The sequence below is a fragment of the Balaenoptera borealis genome (genome assembly GCF_965194805.1).
Source record: "Balaenoptera borealis genome assembly, chromosome: 9".
Classification (NCBI taxonomy): domain Eukaryota; kingdom Metazoa; phylum Chordata; class Mammalia; order Artiodactyla; family Balaenopteridae; genus Balaenoptera; species Balaenoptera borealis.
Window position 1 is genome coordinate 12,257,954 of NC_138873.1, and position 16,940 is coordinate 12,274,893.

The following is a 16,940-nucleotide window of genomic DNA, read 5'->3' on the forward strand; positions in this document are numbered from 1 at the left end:
TGGACTTCTCTATTTTTTATTCACCCTCCAATACCAATCACCACAATTAACTGTATACTTTACTGAAACACTAAAAATAATTTTGTATCACTATTTTAAAAAAAACATAAAAAAATCTCAAGTGTATGGTACATTAAACATTTGCATATTTTAACATATCTAAAGTGGTGATATGTGGAAGGTATGTGTGTTGGTGTATGAACATGAATATGTATCTCCCCAGGAGATTCTGTATTAGTAAGTCTGTGGTGACCATCCCCTCCCTATATATTCAAAAAGCTCCACAGGTGATTCTTCTGTCACACATTTCCTGGCTGAGAACCACAGAGAAAGTGTATTTCATATAGCTTTCAATACACATGCCCTCATTTAAAGTATGCCCCCAAAGGAAACAATTTGTGCCACTGATTTAAAATCCTAGTTCTAGAAAGTTTTGCTGGATCAAGGTATCTTGTTTTTAATCTCCCATTAAAAAGTGTAGCAACCTGACTTTTTCAGAAGTAGAAAATAAAGTTTTTAGAGCCTACAACTTAAGTGAGCCTAAAAGACGTTTCCTATAAAACCAGAGCATCACCAATTAAGGAAGCATTTATAATTCTCTGCCACACTGTAATATTTATGATTTCTCACATAATTTTAATTTATTTTGCCTATCTTAAAAATGAATATACACTTGCTCGCCTCTTCTTCATTATGTAAAATATTTAAAGAGTAAAATGTTAATGCTTTTTTTCTTTGAAAGAGTTAAAAGCCCTTAAAACATTTTATTAATATAGCACCCAATAATAACGATGAAGGCACATAAGGTATAACAATTATTTTTAATCAAATGTTAAATTTTTTTTTCATTAAATGTTGTGCCCATCTAAAATATATACAATGACAAAAAAAATCAGAATTTTTCTAAATCACTTACTAAGGGAATATATATATATATGGAGTATGTGTATATATATATATATATATATACACACACACCAAAGAAATACCATATTTCTTTGATCCTAAGACACATTTTACATTTTGACATTTCTGAATTACAAATGTGTCTTATAATCGCTGGCATGTCATACTGGAAGCATTTAAAAATTTCTGAATGGTGCTTCTTACAATCAATGACACCTTAGATCTGATGAACTAGTGTTTATAAAAAAATACTTTTTCAAATTAAAAGAGGTAACTTTCTTTTTAAATGTAACGAAACTTGTCCCATTCACAAAACAACCCCAAATTTGTGAAAAATGGCCAATAAATTTGGTGAAGCGACTAAATTATCAGAACAAAAGCAACTGCTCTGGTAAGAATGTAATAGTTTAAATAATAAATTGTATTAATTAAATATTATATGAAGTCATTTCCAGAGTTTTAAACAAATAATTTTATACTATTCTATCTTCCAATGCTTTCTAAGTATTCTGTACACCCTACACATTGAAATAAAATTAAAATAAAGGAACATTCCACCTATGATATGCTGTAGATAAAGACTACCTTGCTTTAAAATAAGTTTCTATCTACAATATAAAATGATCAAAGTACAGTATATGCATTCATGCTAAGAACAGAAGTCAATGTTTAATGAAATGTTTAAACACATAAAAAAAATTTAGAAATTAATGTCTATTAACGCTGCAATCTACTAATACCACACTAAGTCCTATCATTCTCTCTCTCTAACATATCACAAATCAAAACACTATGCGATCTCCTGTCTAATGTAATTATTGCCTGCAGCACTTCAACTGTTTTATTAAAGTATTTAGGTACTCCTTGCATATTTCTAATTGCTAGCATTCTAGTGACAGCAGTACTGTGATCAAAAGCGTCAAAAATGTGATAGGTCTTATGTCAAACTTAGCAAAGTAAGACAATTAACTTTTCTCTCCATCGTTTAAAAAAAAAAACAGCGAACGTAAATATCAATTTTGGAAATTCAGTATGAGGATGAATATCCTTTCACTCAAACATTACACAACAATACAAGGCTAAAGTGAGCCTAACTACACAGAATTATTTTTCAGCTGTTTTAAGAGTGTCACACATTTCCAGGATGGGTTTCTAGGAGACAGTACTGACAACTGATTAGGTAACTTCCACCATCAGAATCGTCAAACCAGTGCAATACTTGTACACATTTTGTTTTCAGGTTTGCACATGAAGGCCCAAGGGTGATAAAAAGCTTGGGATCAAAAGTCACTGCAAAGTCTCACTTTCTTTTTTATTGCTACTTAATCCAAGTGAATGTCACTTAATTTTGATAATGATAAATGTAACTAAAGTAGTTTGAGAGAAATCCCAGTTAATATAATTTCCTTAAGGACAAGGCTAAATCTTTCCAGAATATTAAAACTTTGTACCAATGTCACAGTTCTTCCCATTACCCCAAGGAAATGATCTGAAACCAACTCGAATTATTGGACTGAATTCAATTACCCTAGAAATAAACATCGAACTCCCCCTCTCATCCACTTCTCCAAAAAAAAAAACAAAATAAATAACGTACTATTTCTATTTCAGAACCTACAAGAAGAAAAGACTTTATTTTTGGCGAGAATCCTTAAAGATCTATAGATCATCAGAGGGAAGCAAAAACCACCCAATGTTCAATGGCTGGTGTACTCCATCATTTCTTTTGGTGCGGGGTGGGGTGGGGGGGCTTGACAAATGTAACTTAAGAATTTTAGGTAAATAGAACAAATGAGGAATTACTGGAATAGGAGACAAAGCAACTATTCATGGGACCAAATGAAAGCCATCATTAGAAACGAAAAAACACCAATGGTTTTATATATATGTGTATATATGTAAAACCCAAAGAAGAAACAAACAGCAAATAAATGAAAAGCAAAAGCAAAAGCATAGTAATAATAAATAAAACAGGAAACTTATCCCAAATTTTTCTGCTACTCAGTTTACCTTGGAGGCTAATCTGAACAGCGTTATGCAGAGCCTACAAAACACATGACAGACACATTGTTTCTGGTATACAAGTTAATGTTTTAAAATCCACCAACACTACTCTACATTTTGTGCAACTGAGAAATTCACTTCAGGCAAGTGACCAGTAAGTACTTTAGTATAAGCACTATCTATGCAGAATCGCAAATAGTGTGAAACAAAGCAATGCAAGCATTTACGTGGAATTCAGCTTGATGCTAAATCTGGCTTCATGCTTAACTGTATTAAAAGAGAATTGCCAAACTGCCAATGTACTTCTTTACAATATTTCTTATTTTACCATCATAAAGGCTAAGAGCTGTAACTATGAGCAATGTCAATTAGCCAAATCTCTCTTATTTTCTATCCAGTTTTAAAGAATATTTTATTATCTAAACTACCAACTTTCTATTTTTCTCTGTATGTGCATGAAAATAGACGTACAGAGAAAGAAAACTCTACATATGACTTATGCAATAAATATACACAGATATTACACACATACTAACGAGACTGCATGATTTTTATATCGAAGTACATGCTCTTTCCAACCACATGGTTCTTTGCTGTTGTTTTACGAGTAACAGAAAAAGTCTGCACCAACTAAGCACATGCTGCTAATGATCCATGGTTTTAAGAATCTGTAGGTTAAAAAAATACAATTCCTAGAACACTGTTATCAAACAAATAAGTTTTATTGGCATCTAAAAACAAAATTCACCCAACATTGAAACGTACTTTAATATTTATGTTGTTTTCTTTTTTTCTTTTTTCTTTTTTACTCACTGCAGTATGAGGAACAAATCACAAACACTTACTTTGGAGAAACAGAGACCATAGTGTAGATTTTACAAAATCACTTTTTAAAATCTCTGTATTGTGCTCCTCAAATATCTAGAGCCAGTCTTTGCATAAAATATCACAGCTTTGTCTATTACCTTAAAATTCTGCAGCAGCCTAAAGATATGGATAAGATATACCACCGCTTGCTATTTTGAAATATATCTATTACCATATCCAACCTAATGGTAGTATCTAAAAAATTCTTTCTTCCATAGGAAGTCTCTGACAAGCTGTTATTCATTTCCTTGAAGTTAAAAGAATCTGGGGGCAACATTTATATTTTATCAGAAAAATAAAAAAATGTTTACCTACCATGTTCATATTAAGAACAATGTCTATACAAGTCAGTTGTACAATTATTTTAAGAGAAAGGTGAACATGAACATCAGATTAACTTAATTCTGGCAGACGAAAGTGAACAACTATGGTCCAGTCAGCCATTAATCTATTACAGAGAGATGACAACTTTACAAAATGTATCTTTTACCTACTGAGTGATGATTATGTCCCCTCAGTTTCTGTGCTTTCTACCACTGGTTCACTCTCTATATCAGCAACTGTGTCACTCTTCTCCTTGTTTATTTCACTTGAAGATGTCAGTTTTTCATAAAGTTCAGGATCACTCTGCGCTGGTAAAGGTGGTGGATGAGCATGTCTCTCGGTGTTTTCACCATTAACCTGAGGCACATTATCACCTTTTCGCTGAGAAGTGGCCCCTTCAAAAAAATCAAAAACCCGAGCATGAGGAGGGGGGACCCAGGTGTTTTGAATTCTCTCTCGTCCAAAACGATTTCCGTTAATTTCTCTGCAGAAATCAAAATCTCTGTCATCCCTATCCCTTTGCCTCTCCCAGGGTCTTCTGCGGTCATCAAAATCTCTGTGAACTTCTTGTCCAAATCCTCTGTTCCAAGGACCACTTCTAGGATCGAACCGGTAGTTTCCAGACCGAAATCTACCTCTTTCTTCATGTAAGCCTTTTGGACCACCATAGACAGGCAGAACCCGATGCTCTCTCTCGTCAAAATCTCTATGCCCCCAGGGTTTCTCTGGAGTAAAGCCAAAGTGGTCTCTTCGACCAAGATGATCTATGCCTGGCCTCACCAGATTCTCTCTAATATCTACAGGAGGTCTTCCAAAATGATCTCTACCATCTAATGGAGGCCTTCCAGGACCTTCTCTTGGGTCTACAGGCCGTCCAACCACATCCCTAACATCCACCGGGGGAGGTCTACTAATGGTTTCCCTGGTTTCTACGGGAGGAAACCGGTAATCTCTATCTCCTTCCTGTTGAACGCTATCACTCCCAAGTGGTACCCTTTTCTCTGGATTAGCAACATTGTCTACACTTTGTCTTCCAGGAACTAGAAAAGGTCTTTCAGGTGGACTAAAAATATCTCCTGGAGCAAAAGGACCACGGGGTGGTGGATGAAGAGCTGCATCAAGTACCGCTGGGGGAGGGAGTCCCCGCTGAGGTGGAATTCCAGGCTGCATTAAAGGGAATCTTGGTCCAGGTGTCTGTGGTATTAGTCCTGGACGAATGTCTAACATTGGCATTGCAGGCATCCTTTGATTAGAAAGATTTAAAGGGGGTAAATTTTGAGGCCCAGCTGGTGGCTGTGTTCCCAAAAGTCCAGGAGTATTTGGAACACCGGGTGGCTGTACTCCTATAAGTCCGGAATTGTTAGGTATATTCGGGGGAAGCATGCCCAGAAGTCCAGAACTACTCGACACACTTGGTGGCTGTATTCCCAAAATGCCAGAGTTATTTAGAATATTTGGTGGCTGGGCTCCAATAATCCCAGAACTATTGGAAACATTAGATGGCCGGACTCCAAGAATTTCATTATTACTTGATACATTTGGTCTTTGGACTCCCAGAATTCCAGAATTGTTCGTCACATTTGGCGGCTGTCCTCCTAAAATCGCAGAGCCACCTGAAACATCATTTGGAATCACTAAAATGGAAAGAAGAAAAATAACACAAACAATCATTCTGGTGTGAAAAGGAAACTATGTTTATAATTATTAATGCTATAATTTCTAGTAGTTAGCTTAATCAGCTACTTGTATACCCCCAAGAATCCAGATATACTAGATATTAAAAAATTAAAGCTAAAATTATTAATACCATACATAGTGTAATTTAAATATTAAAACATAAGCGGGGCTGCTACCTAAAATCTTTACATGAAATCTTTTTAAGTTAAACAAAAATATCAGGTTTTATACTGATTCTCCACCTTTAACAAAAGTCTTTCTAAAGTACAAACAATTCTTAATATACTAACAGTGGTGCCATAAAAAAAGGACTTTGGTTCTGAAGATCCTAGGGGTAGGACAGGAATAAAGACACAGACGTAGAGAATGGACTTGAGGACACTGGGAAGGGGAAGGGTTAGCTGGGACAAAGTGAGAGAGTAGCACTGACATATATACACTACCAAATGTAAAATAGATAGCTAGCGGGAAGCAGCCGCATAGCACAGGGAGATCATGTGACCACCTAGAGGGGTGGGATAGGGAGGGTGGGAGGGAGACGCAAGAGGGAGGAGATATGGGGATATATGTATATGTATAGCTGATTCACTTTGTTATAAAGCAGAAACTAACACACCACTGTAAAGCAATCATACTCCAAGATTAAAAAAAAAAAAAAAAAAAAGATGTATAGTGTAGCCAAAAGAACACTGAGCTTGCAGGTTTCAAAAAACTAAGAGAGTTTAATTCCTGGCTCTGCTACTTAAAGCCTGTGTTGTGTGTGGCATCATGCAAGTAAATAAACTGCTTTACAGTTACAGGAAGGAAAAAAAAAAAAAAAAGGACTTGCTGCTTTCAAAACTATATTATATCTTCTAGACCTAGCGGAATATCTTGCAGTAGTTACTTATAACTAATACTTGTTTGTTTTAATCTTTCTGTAAGTATACATATTTTGTGCAATCTTATTTTGGTAACACATTAGAACAGTTCCAATAGGCCAAAAAAAGGAGGAGAAGGAGTCTTAATGGAAAGGTGTCAAAATCTATACTATCCTGAAGGGAATGCCAAATTTGTTTTTCACAGGAACTTTAGGAGATAAATGTTTTACACATTCATGGCACCTAAGAATTAAACACCAATATAGAGAAGTAGTGATTATGATTTAGCTATGTATTTCTGGGGATTTCTTTTTTCTTTTTACCTGATCTGGTGTTTTCACCAGAAGAAATCTGGTGGTCTATAAGATGAGGTACTTTTTCTTCAGGCTCTGCTTGTTTAGTTGGAGGATTAAAAACACTTCCAGCTGGCAGAGTGGAAGTAGCAAGACTGCTGGCAACAGAACCACCTGGCAAAACAAGGCTACCAAATCCAACATCTTTCACAGTTTCTGGAGTCATAGATAATGGCGGCTGCACTAAAGCTGTTTAAAGAAGGAGAATATATATTTCAGATTTAATTAGCTAATCAATTCATGTGCTAGGTTAAAATATTAAGTATGACCAACACTGGTCTTGCCAAAGTTTTAAATGACTTCCTATCCTCTTTCCCCAATTATTTGGTAAGACTGCTCAGTTAACATGACATATGTGAATTCTCTTCTGGTCCCTGTATTTCGTTTATAATGAAAACTAACTTCCGGCAGCTTGAGTGTTTCATTTAATGGCATCTCTGTATTACCTAGCACATTATATAATAACTGATGCTCAAAATGACAAATGAGTCATCCTGAAGAAGCTAAACCATATTTAGAAAGCTTCATTTTTTAAAAATAGGGAAAAACAACAATTTTTAGAAATATTTTCAAGAGAAATGTTTAGTAAAATAAGGATCCATACTTAAGAACAAAATCCCAGCAATTAAAAAAAAAATTGTAATTTTTTTTCAAGGATGCCAGTATGGGAATATCTAAATATACAGAAATGATTGGTGAAGACCAACAAATATGAGAGTGAAAATCTGCCCAATCCCGTTGAAACTGTAAGTACTAGGGTCTTTACATTCACTACTTTTTGTCAAATGAGGTTGAAAACTCATCAGACGAGAACTACAAATAAAAAGGTAAAAACATTTCCTTTTTATAAAGATATAAAAAAAGGCATAAAGAATGGGTAGAAAAACTCTTCTGTATATGTCACCTATATGTTAAAAAACTAAGCTAGAGGAATATAAAAATCACAAACAGAATTTCTAATCAAATTTATTTCACAACACTACTAAATCATGTATTTTGGGATTTTAGAAACTTTTATCCTCACATTTAACTCTGGACTACCTAGACTAACTCTTAGCACAGAACAGAGCTGTACACTAGGGATAAAAACCAACCGGGATCACGTACGGGGATTATGAGAACGAGGTAAGACGGTGTGAGCAATTAGGGGGGCAGCCGGCACACGGGGGGGGGGGGGCTTCTCGTTCTCCTTTAACTGATCCCAGGTTTTCCAAAATGAACAGCGTAAGGAGAAACAACTGGGAGGGAGGCTCTAAGTAAGGTGAGTCTCTGTGAATGGTGAATTCAGAAACGGCTTCTGAGCACTTCTCTAATTTTCAGAAAGAACAAACAATTCTTCCTAATTAACCAACAGTAACACAAAAAGGATCCTAATGTTGTCTAAACACTGAAGGAGAGAAAAGAGTTTAAAAATGTAAGAAAAATGGGTTATAACACCAAAACGTAAAGCTCTGTATCATATACACTCTCTTTACAATAAAGTCCTTTGGTCTAGTATTAGGCCAAAAAGCTCTCAAAAACTGATGCAGTCATCTCAGAGGAATAGAGAAAGTAACATGAAAGGCTCTTACTGTCCAAAAATGAACAAACTGAACTTCAAAAAGAAAGGTGAATGCAACCACTTGGAAGTAAAAATCCATTAATCCATAAACACTACTAAAAGTGAAGGGGAAAAAAGTAGAGGGAAGGGAGTGGAGAAGGAGAAATAAGGGAAATCCTCCCCCACCTTCAGTCACTGGGTATCACAGATAATATCCATAGAACTCATTACTCTGAAAAATTGCACTTACAGGAAAGAATTTAGCATCTCCTGTACAACTGTACTTCAAGGTAACTAAATACTACTAGTTGATAAGAGAAAGTTTTTCTTTACAGAAAAAATTCTTGCTAAGAAATGTGGAAGGAATTACAAAATTCGGAAGGTCACCACTTTGCAACTAATGAAAAGCAGATTCAGCAATAATAATCAAAGGATGAAACCATCTGATGAAAATCTGAAGGGCGACTTTTTAAAATGACCAGGTCCCACTATCTGAATGCTCTGATCCATTATGACATCATTAAAAGTGGGACAAGAAGGCACTGCCCAGCTCCTGATGTGATATAATGGCAAGTCCACAGCACCCCACTTGTTAAGTATTCTTACCAAAAAAGGTGAAGCATATTCTAAACAAGCCTATGGTGCTAAAAACTTTCTATCTGCAGGAGATTCAAGGAAGATACCACAAAGAAGCAAAAAAACCAAACCCATTATTTGGGATCTTGCATACAGAAGTGAACTGCTTTTCAACAAGTCAAAGACATGAAGCATTCTTAAAAAGGGGGGTGTGGGTGGGGCTGCTCTAGATTAAGACATTTTATACATAAAACAAAAAACACAAATTTGATACAACAGAGCAAATCTGAATATGGACCGTCATATGATACTGTTAATTTGTTAGAAATCATTTAACCAAAAAAATGCATTTGTCTGAAAACTTCCATGATAAAAAAATTAACAATAATTCCCAAAAATGAGAACCAACACATTACCACTATCATAAAGAAAGAAAATTCTTAAAGTAGAAAACTCACATGTTGGTACTACTGGTGGAATAGTAGGTGGTGGTACAACAGGTGGTGGAACTGGAGGTGGCATGAAACCTACATGGAAAAAAAAAAGACCAAAAATAAAATAACAAAAAAAGTCACTTTCTTTTAAATCAAAGATTCCAACAGCTATAAATGAAATTCTACATTCTTAAAACAGTCATTACTACCTCATATTTATGAATATATTTTCCATTTAAAAAATTACTTTTATATACTCTACCTTATTTGATCCTTAGTAAGCTAAGTAAAGCATAGAGATCCCTATCATGAGCATATCCTATTTATTTACTTGGCACGCTCTATGATGCTGTAAAATCAATGATTAAGTCATGCCAGGCAACCTGTTTATGTGTTAGCATGGTGACTGCATGGGAAGTTAAACATGGTATTTCAAGCTGCTGACACCATTATATGCAATAATGTCAACTGTAAAATGTGCTGTTGTACTTCTTTGATGTATATGCTGTTTACCCACTATATCAGAATACTTTAATTAACCTTGGATGTTACTATATTTTATTTTGAGCACTGAAACAAATCTTAATAAAAAATAAGTAAGAAATAAATAAAATAAATTTCATATTGGCTGTTTTATGATTTTAAATATCAGATGATCAAACTATAAACCTGCTTCCCTGCATTTTTAAAATATAGAGCTACCATTAAGTTCCATGAGAAAATAGTGGCTAAAAATAATGGGAAAAAAAGATACGTGATTTTCAACAAATGAATGCTAGATAAAGACTCTATAAAATCCATGTGGTATGGTTTTTGAAAAAATCATTTAAAAATATCTTCTGAGAAAAAATTTTAATTTTCAATCACAAATACAGATCTGTGATTGAAGATATTTGATGAGTAGTTTTCCAATATTTAAAATATAAAAAGATAAAGTTCTTATTAAAATCTGCATCAATTTCAAATTACATATTAAACTGTAATTTAAAAAATTTACACTACATGACAAATTACAACCATTTTCAGACAATGAATTTACTTTTTGGCCTTGTTGACAGTTTTTAGGAACTCTATTCAATGACTAAGAACTTAAATTACAGAAGTCAATTCAGTAATTCTTTTCTATAGTACACAAATAATTCATGAAGTTCAAAAAAAATAGAAATAGTTTTGAAAAACAACATATATCGTTTGATCCCTTGTATTATCTCTCTCCTTTGTCTAAACCTCCCATGATCTAATACAAAAAGCTCTATCTTTAACCTATGTAAGCAATTATTTATATTTAATTGATGTGTTAAGTAACCTATAGTTTTTACCGAGAAACAATGATTCAAGGAACTTCTCTTTATCTATAATTTATTAGGTCAAAAAAAGTATTATGAATTCAATTAGCATTTTAAGATATACTATAACTTCTAATGTCAAAATGGAAATCTAATGATTTTTAGGAGGACTAATCTATATAATTTAATGCATACTTTCTGATGAATGGGTGATAACTATAGAGAATTTCTATATAAAAACTTCAACATAAATTTTAAATTATTTTAAGGCATTTCAATGATTTTAAAGGATTCCATTTCTTTTCTGTCAATGCTTCTTAAAGTGTGGTCCACCAACAATAAGCATCAGCTGGGAACTTGTTCGAAATGCAACTGTCCCGCCCCACCTCAGCTCCACTGACTCAAAAGGAGGCTGGGCCAGCAATCTGTGCTTTAACACGCCCTCCAAGTGATTCGGATGTAAGCTATGGTTTGAGAATCACTGCTCTACAGCATTTAAACCTGGAAAAAGAACATTTTAAATGGTATTCTAAATAGAGTTCAAACGATAAGATGAAAATTTCTTACCAGGAGGTGGTTGTGAAGGGTTAAAACTCGCGCGGAGAAAAGGCGGTGGAGGAATTGGACTGAATCCAGGAGGAGGAACTGGCATTGACACAGGAAAGGCTGGTGGGACTAAACTAACTGTAGGCACTGCTGGAGCTACTGGAATCTTTTGTGGATAGAAAATAAAAAGTCCAGGTATCATTTTATCCATCTGCAACGATTACATCTTAGGACAACCAAAGGTAAATTATTTCTGTTTCTTTTATAGGAAGGTAACAAATATCATTATATTAAGTTGTTTTGGTTTTTTTTTTCTTCCTTTTCGTGTTCTTATAAGTGAACTTACTTGAGGTAAAAGCAACACAGTATTTTTCAACAAACAGTATATGTAGAGATTGTGAAATCTACCTTATATTCAAGTGATGTAAAGATGTGGGCACCTATTTCAACAGTGAATACCATGCTCAATTTTACACTGCCATCTCCCACTAAGTTTATACCTAGCTATGTTATGCGATCTAATCACCATTAGGAAGCATGTCACTAACAGCTTTAAAATGGCTTGAATTTCTCATTAATTTGTTTTCTACCCCTAACCATAAATTCTTTAACTCATCCTAGGTACAACAAATCCCAAATATTTATCTGTATTATGGCATGGCTGTACCTCTCTTCTAAAGTTCGCATTGTATCAATGGTCTATTCAACATCTCAACTTTGCTGTCTAGAAAGACACTTCAAACTTCACACACATAAAACTGAACTCCCAACTGTCCTTCCCAAACCACACTTCCACAGTCCTTCTCATTCTCAGATAATGGTAACTCCATCTTTCCAATTTCTCAGACCAAAAACCTTGCCTCTGCTCTTTCTCACAACTCAAATCTGACCACGCGCGCTGGCCATACCATGACAATAGACCTCGTATCTGACGACTTCTCGTTGCCTTCACTGCCGTCAGTCCAGTCTGAGCCACCATCGTCTCTCACCTGGATTGCTGCAACTGTCTTTTAACTGGTCTCTTTGCTTTTATCAATGCCCACTATTCTATTCTCAAAATAGTTGCCAGTGCAATCCTTTAAAACTCTAAGCCAGACTGAGTCACTCCCTCCTTCAAAGTCCTCTAATGGCTCCCCATCTCAGAGTGAAAACCAAAGTCCCCCTAGAGGTCTCACTTACACTAAGTTGCCTCTCACTCACTTTACTCTTGCCCGCTTGTCATTCCAGGAACACACGAACCATTCTCCTGGCTGCAGGCCTTCGCACTGCTTGTTCCCTCTGCCTCTGGCGCTTTCTTCAGATAGCCGCATGATTAACCGCCTCAGCAACTTTAAGCTGTGGCTCAAATGTCTTGTTCTCAATTAAGTCCACCTCACCATTTTATTTAAGTTTAAACACCTACCTAGGCACTCCTGATGATCCTTACACTACCTTCTCCCCTCCACAGTATCTTATAAACTTATTAATTTTATATTTTCTGTCACCCCTATGAGAACAAACTCTCCATAAGGGAAGGGACTTTTGTTTGGTCCCCCCCTGGCGTGTCCCTTATTCCAGGTGCCTAGCACAGTGCATGTCACAGAGCAGGCAATCAATAAATATTTGTTCAATAAATTAACATTTAAGTATGAATTATACTTTTTCTAAAAGGAAAATTTCAAAAATGCTTGTATTTAATAGTAATCTATTTTGGACAATTTCTTCCAAGTTTTATAAAGTAAAGATGTGAGTAAAAACAAAACTGTAAAACAACACATTAAACAATAAAAAAACACCCAGCACTGACCTGTAACATAGCAACAGGCGGCGGGAAGACCTCTGCCTGGGTTGTGGCCACTGTCTCCTTTTCAACTGGAGGTGGGCTCTGAGTTGTCTGGACTGTCTCTTTAACGGGTTCTGAGCTTTTCACACTTTCCCACTCTAAACAAAATATTTGAAATTGATTTCCTCTGGATAGGTGCAATTTTTCATTTTATATGTACACATTTATTTCATGTCTGAATAGTCCTTCATCTACCTTGGCACATCTTTAAGATGTGTCCACAGCTGTAGGTGCTAACCTATTGGGTTCTGCTGAGATAAATCTGATTAGGATACTAAGGAGCTCAAAACAGCACGACATGAGGCACAAATCAAAGACACTAAAATATTTAGTCTAGAGAAAACACTTAAAAGGGATATAAACAGATACGTATCTCAAAGGCTGTCTGATTTAAGACAAACCAACCTTATTCTATATTTTGTCACAAGGTATAAGGGGGAAACAACAAGTATTAACCCAATACAGAAAAATGCGAAAATAGAACAAAAAAGCTCCAATGGTTCCTCCAAAGGTTCACCTCCCTTAAAGATCAAAGTCGTTAGAATGACTAGTAAGACTACACGACTTCGCCCCTCTGTACCTCTCTGACTTCATCTCCTACTACTCACTCCTCACTGTGCTCAAGCCATACTCGTCTCACGACTTTCTAACAGACTTGGCACTTGCTGTTCTCTCTGTATGAAACACTCTTTCCCAGATAGCTGCATGTCTCATGCCTCTGAATACCACCTTCTCCATTAGACCCTCTTCAACCACTTAAAACAAAACTCCAATAGCTCCACACCCATACTGCCTATCCCCTTTCCCTGTTTTTTCTTCTTAGAACTTAACCAACACTGAAATACTACCTAGTTTATCTATCTTATTATCCATTTTTTTCCCACTAGAACATGGGTTGGCAAACTCTTCCTACTGTAAGTATTTTAGACTGTGCGGGCCATGTGTTCTCTGTTACAATGACTCAACTGTTGTTGAATTTTAAAAAGTCATATACAATAGGTAAACACAACTGAGCATGGCTGTGTTTCAATAAAACTTTATTTACTGAACAGGCTGCCAGTAAGATTTGGCCCATGGGCTGTTGTCAACTCCTGTACTACAATGTGCACTCCAAGAGAGGAAGGATTTTTGTGTCTATCTCACTGCTATAATCCCAGCTCCTAAAATTATGCCTGGCACACAGTAGGAACTGAAATATTTTTTGAATGAATAAATGTTCTGGAGGAACATCCACCCAAAAAGGAGAGAGAAAGACAGCGAGAGAGAGAGAATGACAAGAAGAAAACAACTGAAAAAGTGTTTGAAAATATGTACATTGGCCTGAGAACAAAAATACTATCCTGAAAATTAGCTAATTTTGGTAGAAGAGCTAAGATGTCAAGAAATAAGTGTAACATATTTCAATTCTTTCCCAAGCATTATTCTGTGAATTTATAACTAAAACATTTTAAAACAAAAAGACAAATTTTTCAAAAGAACGCCAGCTTATCACTTGGTTATAAGCTTTCTAGAGCAGCATGAATCTGCACTACAGCTCTCTGAGATTCTATTCCTGGCATTCTCAACATAGATACTAATCAAAATAATCTAGGAAATTTTTAAAAGAAATTTCCTAAATCCCCAGTTCTCATTTAAACTCAAGTAACTGAAAAAATTAGTCTTTAGCAGCCTCCATATATACAACGCTCTCAAAGACGGAAACTTTTTAAAAGACATATATAAAAAAATGCTACATTTAGAGTTTTAGAACACTATCTATACTCTGACATTTATGAAATAGATCCCATTAAGCATACACATTGAACAGGGTCATGTTTCACGTTTTCCCCTCTTTTGCACGATGGGGAAGAATCCAGGAAATAAAATAAACACAATTCACCCCAACATGCAAAACTCTTATTACAACCCTTTAAGCATATTTTTAAACAATAAAACTACCCATAGGGTTCTTACCAGTATTTACAGTTTCCTGATCAATCATGCCTCCTTCTGCAAAACCTTCCAAGTCATCCACTTTAACTTTTTCCCATGGTATATATGTTACTCCAAGATCCACATCCCAGAATTGTTTGTATTCTGTTTTCACGCCTTTGTTTAAAGCCCAAGCAATCTATCAGGAATGAGGACAGGAAAAAAGAAAGCTCATGTTTACTGTAAGAACAAGGTAAAACATACAAAATTATACGCTAACAATGTAAATATGAATAAAATGAGTTTTAAAAATCAGCAGGACAGGCAAAGCATCACTGCTGGAATAACAATAGCCAATGAAATTTTTTCCATGTATTTTCTGATTCTGTTTGTAAAATAAAACCTGCATTAGACAGCAGTGGTGTTTATAATATGGGATTTATTTCCACTTCTTACTATGACCTTAAAACAACACATTTCCAGAAATAAACCAAATCTACTTTTCACCATAAAAATGTCAACCTACATTAGCGATAATTAGAATAGTTAAACAAAATCTTGGTACTCCAAGAGACCAGTGACACTTTTGCTTACATAGAGAAACTCTCTGCCATAAAATGACAAAGCACGGGCATATTAACTCCCTTGAAAGTAATTTTAAATTTTTTAATTCAGTTGCTGAAACTATGGAATAAATTAACTCCAAATAGCAGAAATAAAATGTAAATTAGTTATAAGAAGTAAAAATGGAAAAATACACAATAAATACTCAGTTTAAAGACTAAGAGGAAACAAATATACATAAATAAACCCTTCACAAGGGTCTGAGTTGTATAAGACAAGATGTTAAAAAGGAGACATTAATAATATAATTAAGGGGTAGGATTAGGAAGCATTGGGAAGGAGTGAATGAAAGACAAACTTGTAAAAATGAAAAAGTTCTGCTCATAAAATGGTGCCCTGGTTGACTAAGAGTACTGTGCATGTGTGATTTTGAAGAACTGCTTGAATAAAGTTTTGGTTATTGTTTTACCTATAGCCAAATTCTATAATTCAACAATACTAAAATAATAAATTTCTGTCAAGGTTTGCCTATAACATTAAAGAAGAAGATGAATTTAAATACAGGAAACATTCTAACAATCCAATAAAATAAGAGCATGTGCCCCCCAGTCTCACCTTAATGACCTTGGACCCAATTTTATATGACCCGGAACTAAGTTTCTGAAGAGCCCGAAATGCATCCTGTCGATGAACCATGCAGACATAAGCACAGCCCCTGGGAGGAATCATCTATTAAAAAAATTATTTTCTTTAGAAAGGGTGTATGAGGAGGGCAAGTCATTTCTGGCATGTTATGGTTTTTAATGGAACAGAACATTGATTATTAATACTGAATTGTTTCCCCTTTTCTTCCTCCAGCTATCTGTTTATTGGTATAATTCATGCACAATCAGTTGAAAAAAAAAATTCAGAAGCTAGTTGGGTCTCATTCTAAGCCATGATATATGTGAAATCTTGAATATCACGTGTCAACTAAAGTTTTAACACACAATGAAGAACTATTAAAACAAGGCAATGTATAAAGATGCGTATATAATACCACCAGATAAAAGGAAAACAATACTGTATGGCCAACATATTTGAAGGCATACAATTTATTTACTATAGTATTTAAATTTTGCCAAATGTTATGTTGAGTAATGTGAGAAGGATTTTTGTTTTGGGGAAGTATCTTATCCTTAATATAAAGTCCAAAATCTACAACAAATAATAAAACTAAAGCTTTTCAATTTTATAAAACTTAACTTTGTCCAAGTACTTCTGGACAAAG

The 16,940-nt window shown here is 35.0% G+C and overlaps 1 protein-coding gene across 1 annotated transcript in view; it reads right to left on the reverse strand.

The window, feature by feature from the left end:
• Positions 1-3,608: 3,608 nt before the first annotated feature.
• The window catches only part of SCAF8 (SR-related CTD associated factor 8), a gene marked incomplete at its 5' end in the record, with an annotated part of 76,516 nt that continues 63,184 nt past the window's right edge, over positions 3,609-16,940 (reverse strand). Inside the window, 7 exon segments of the mRNA XM_082404535.1 lie at positions 3,609-5,735; positions 6,962-7,180; positions 9,566-9,634; positions 11,395-11,539; positions 13,160-13,293; positions 15,149-15,305; positions 16,286-16,399. Coding sequence (XP_082260661.1) covers positions 4,282-5,735; positions 6,962-7,180; positions 9,566-9,634; positions 11,395-11,539; positions 13,160-13,293; positions 15,149-15,305; positions 16,286-16,399 — 2,292 coding nt within the window. The 3' untranslated portion in view covers positions 3,609-4,281.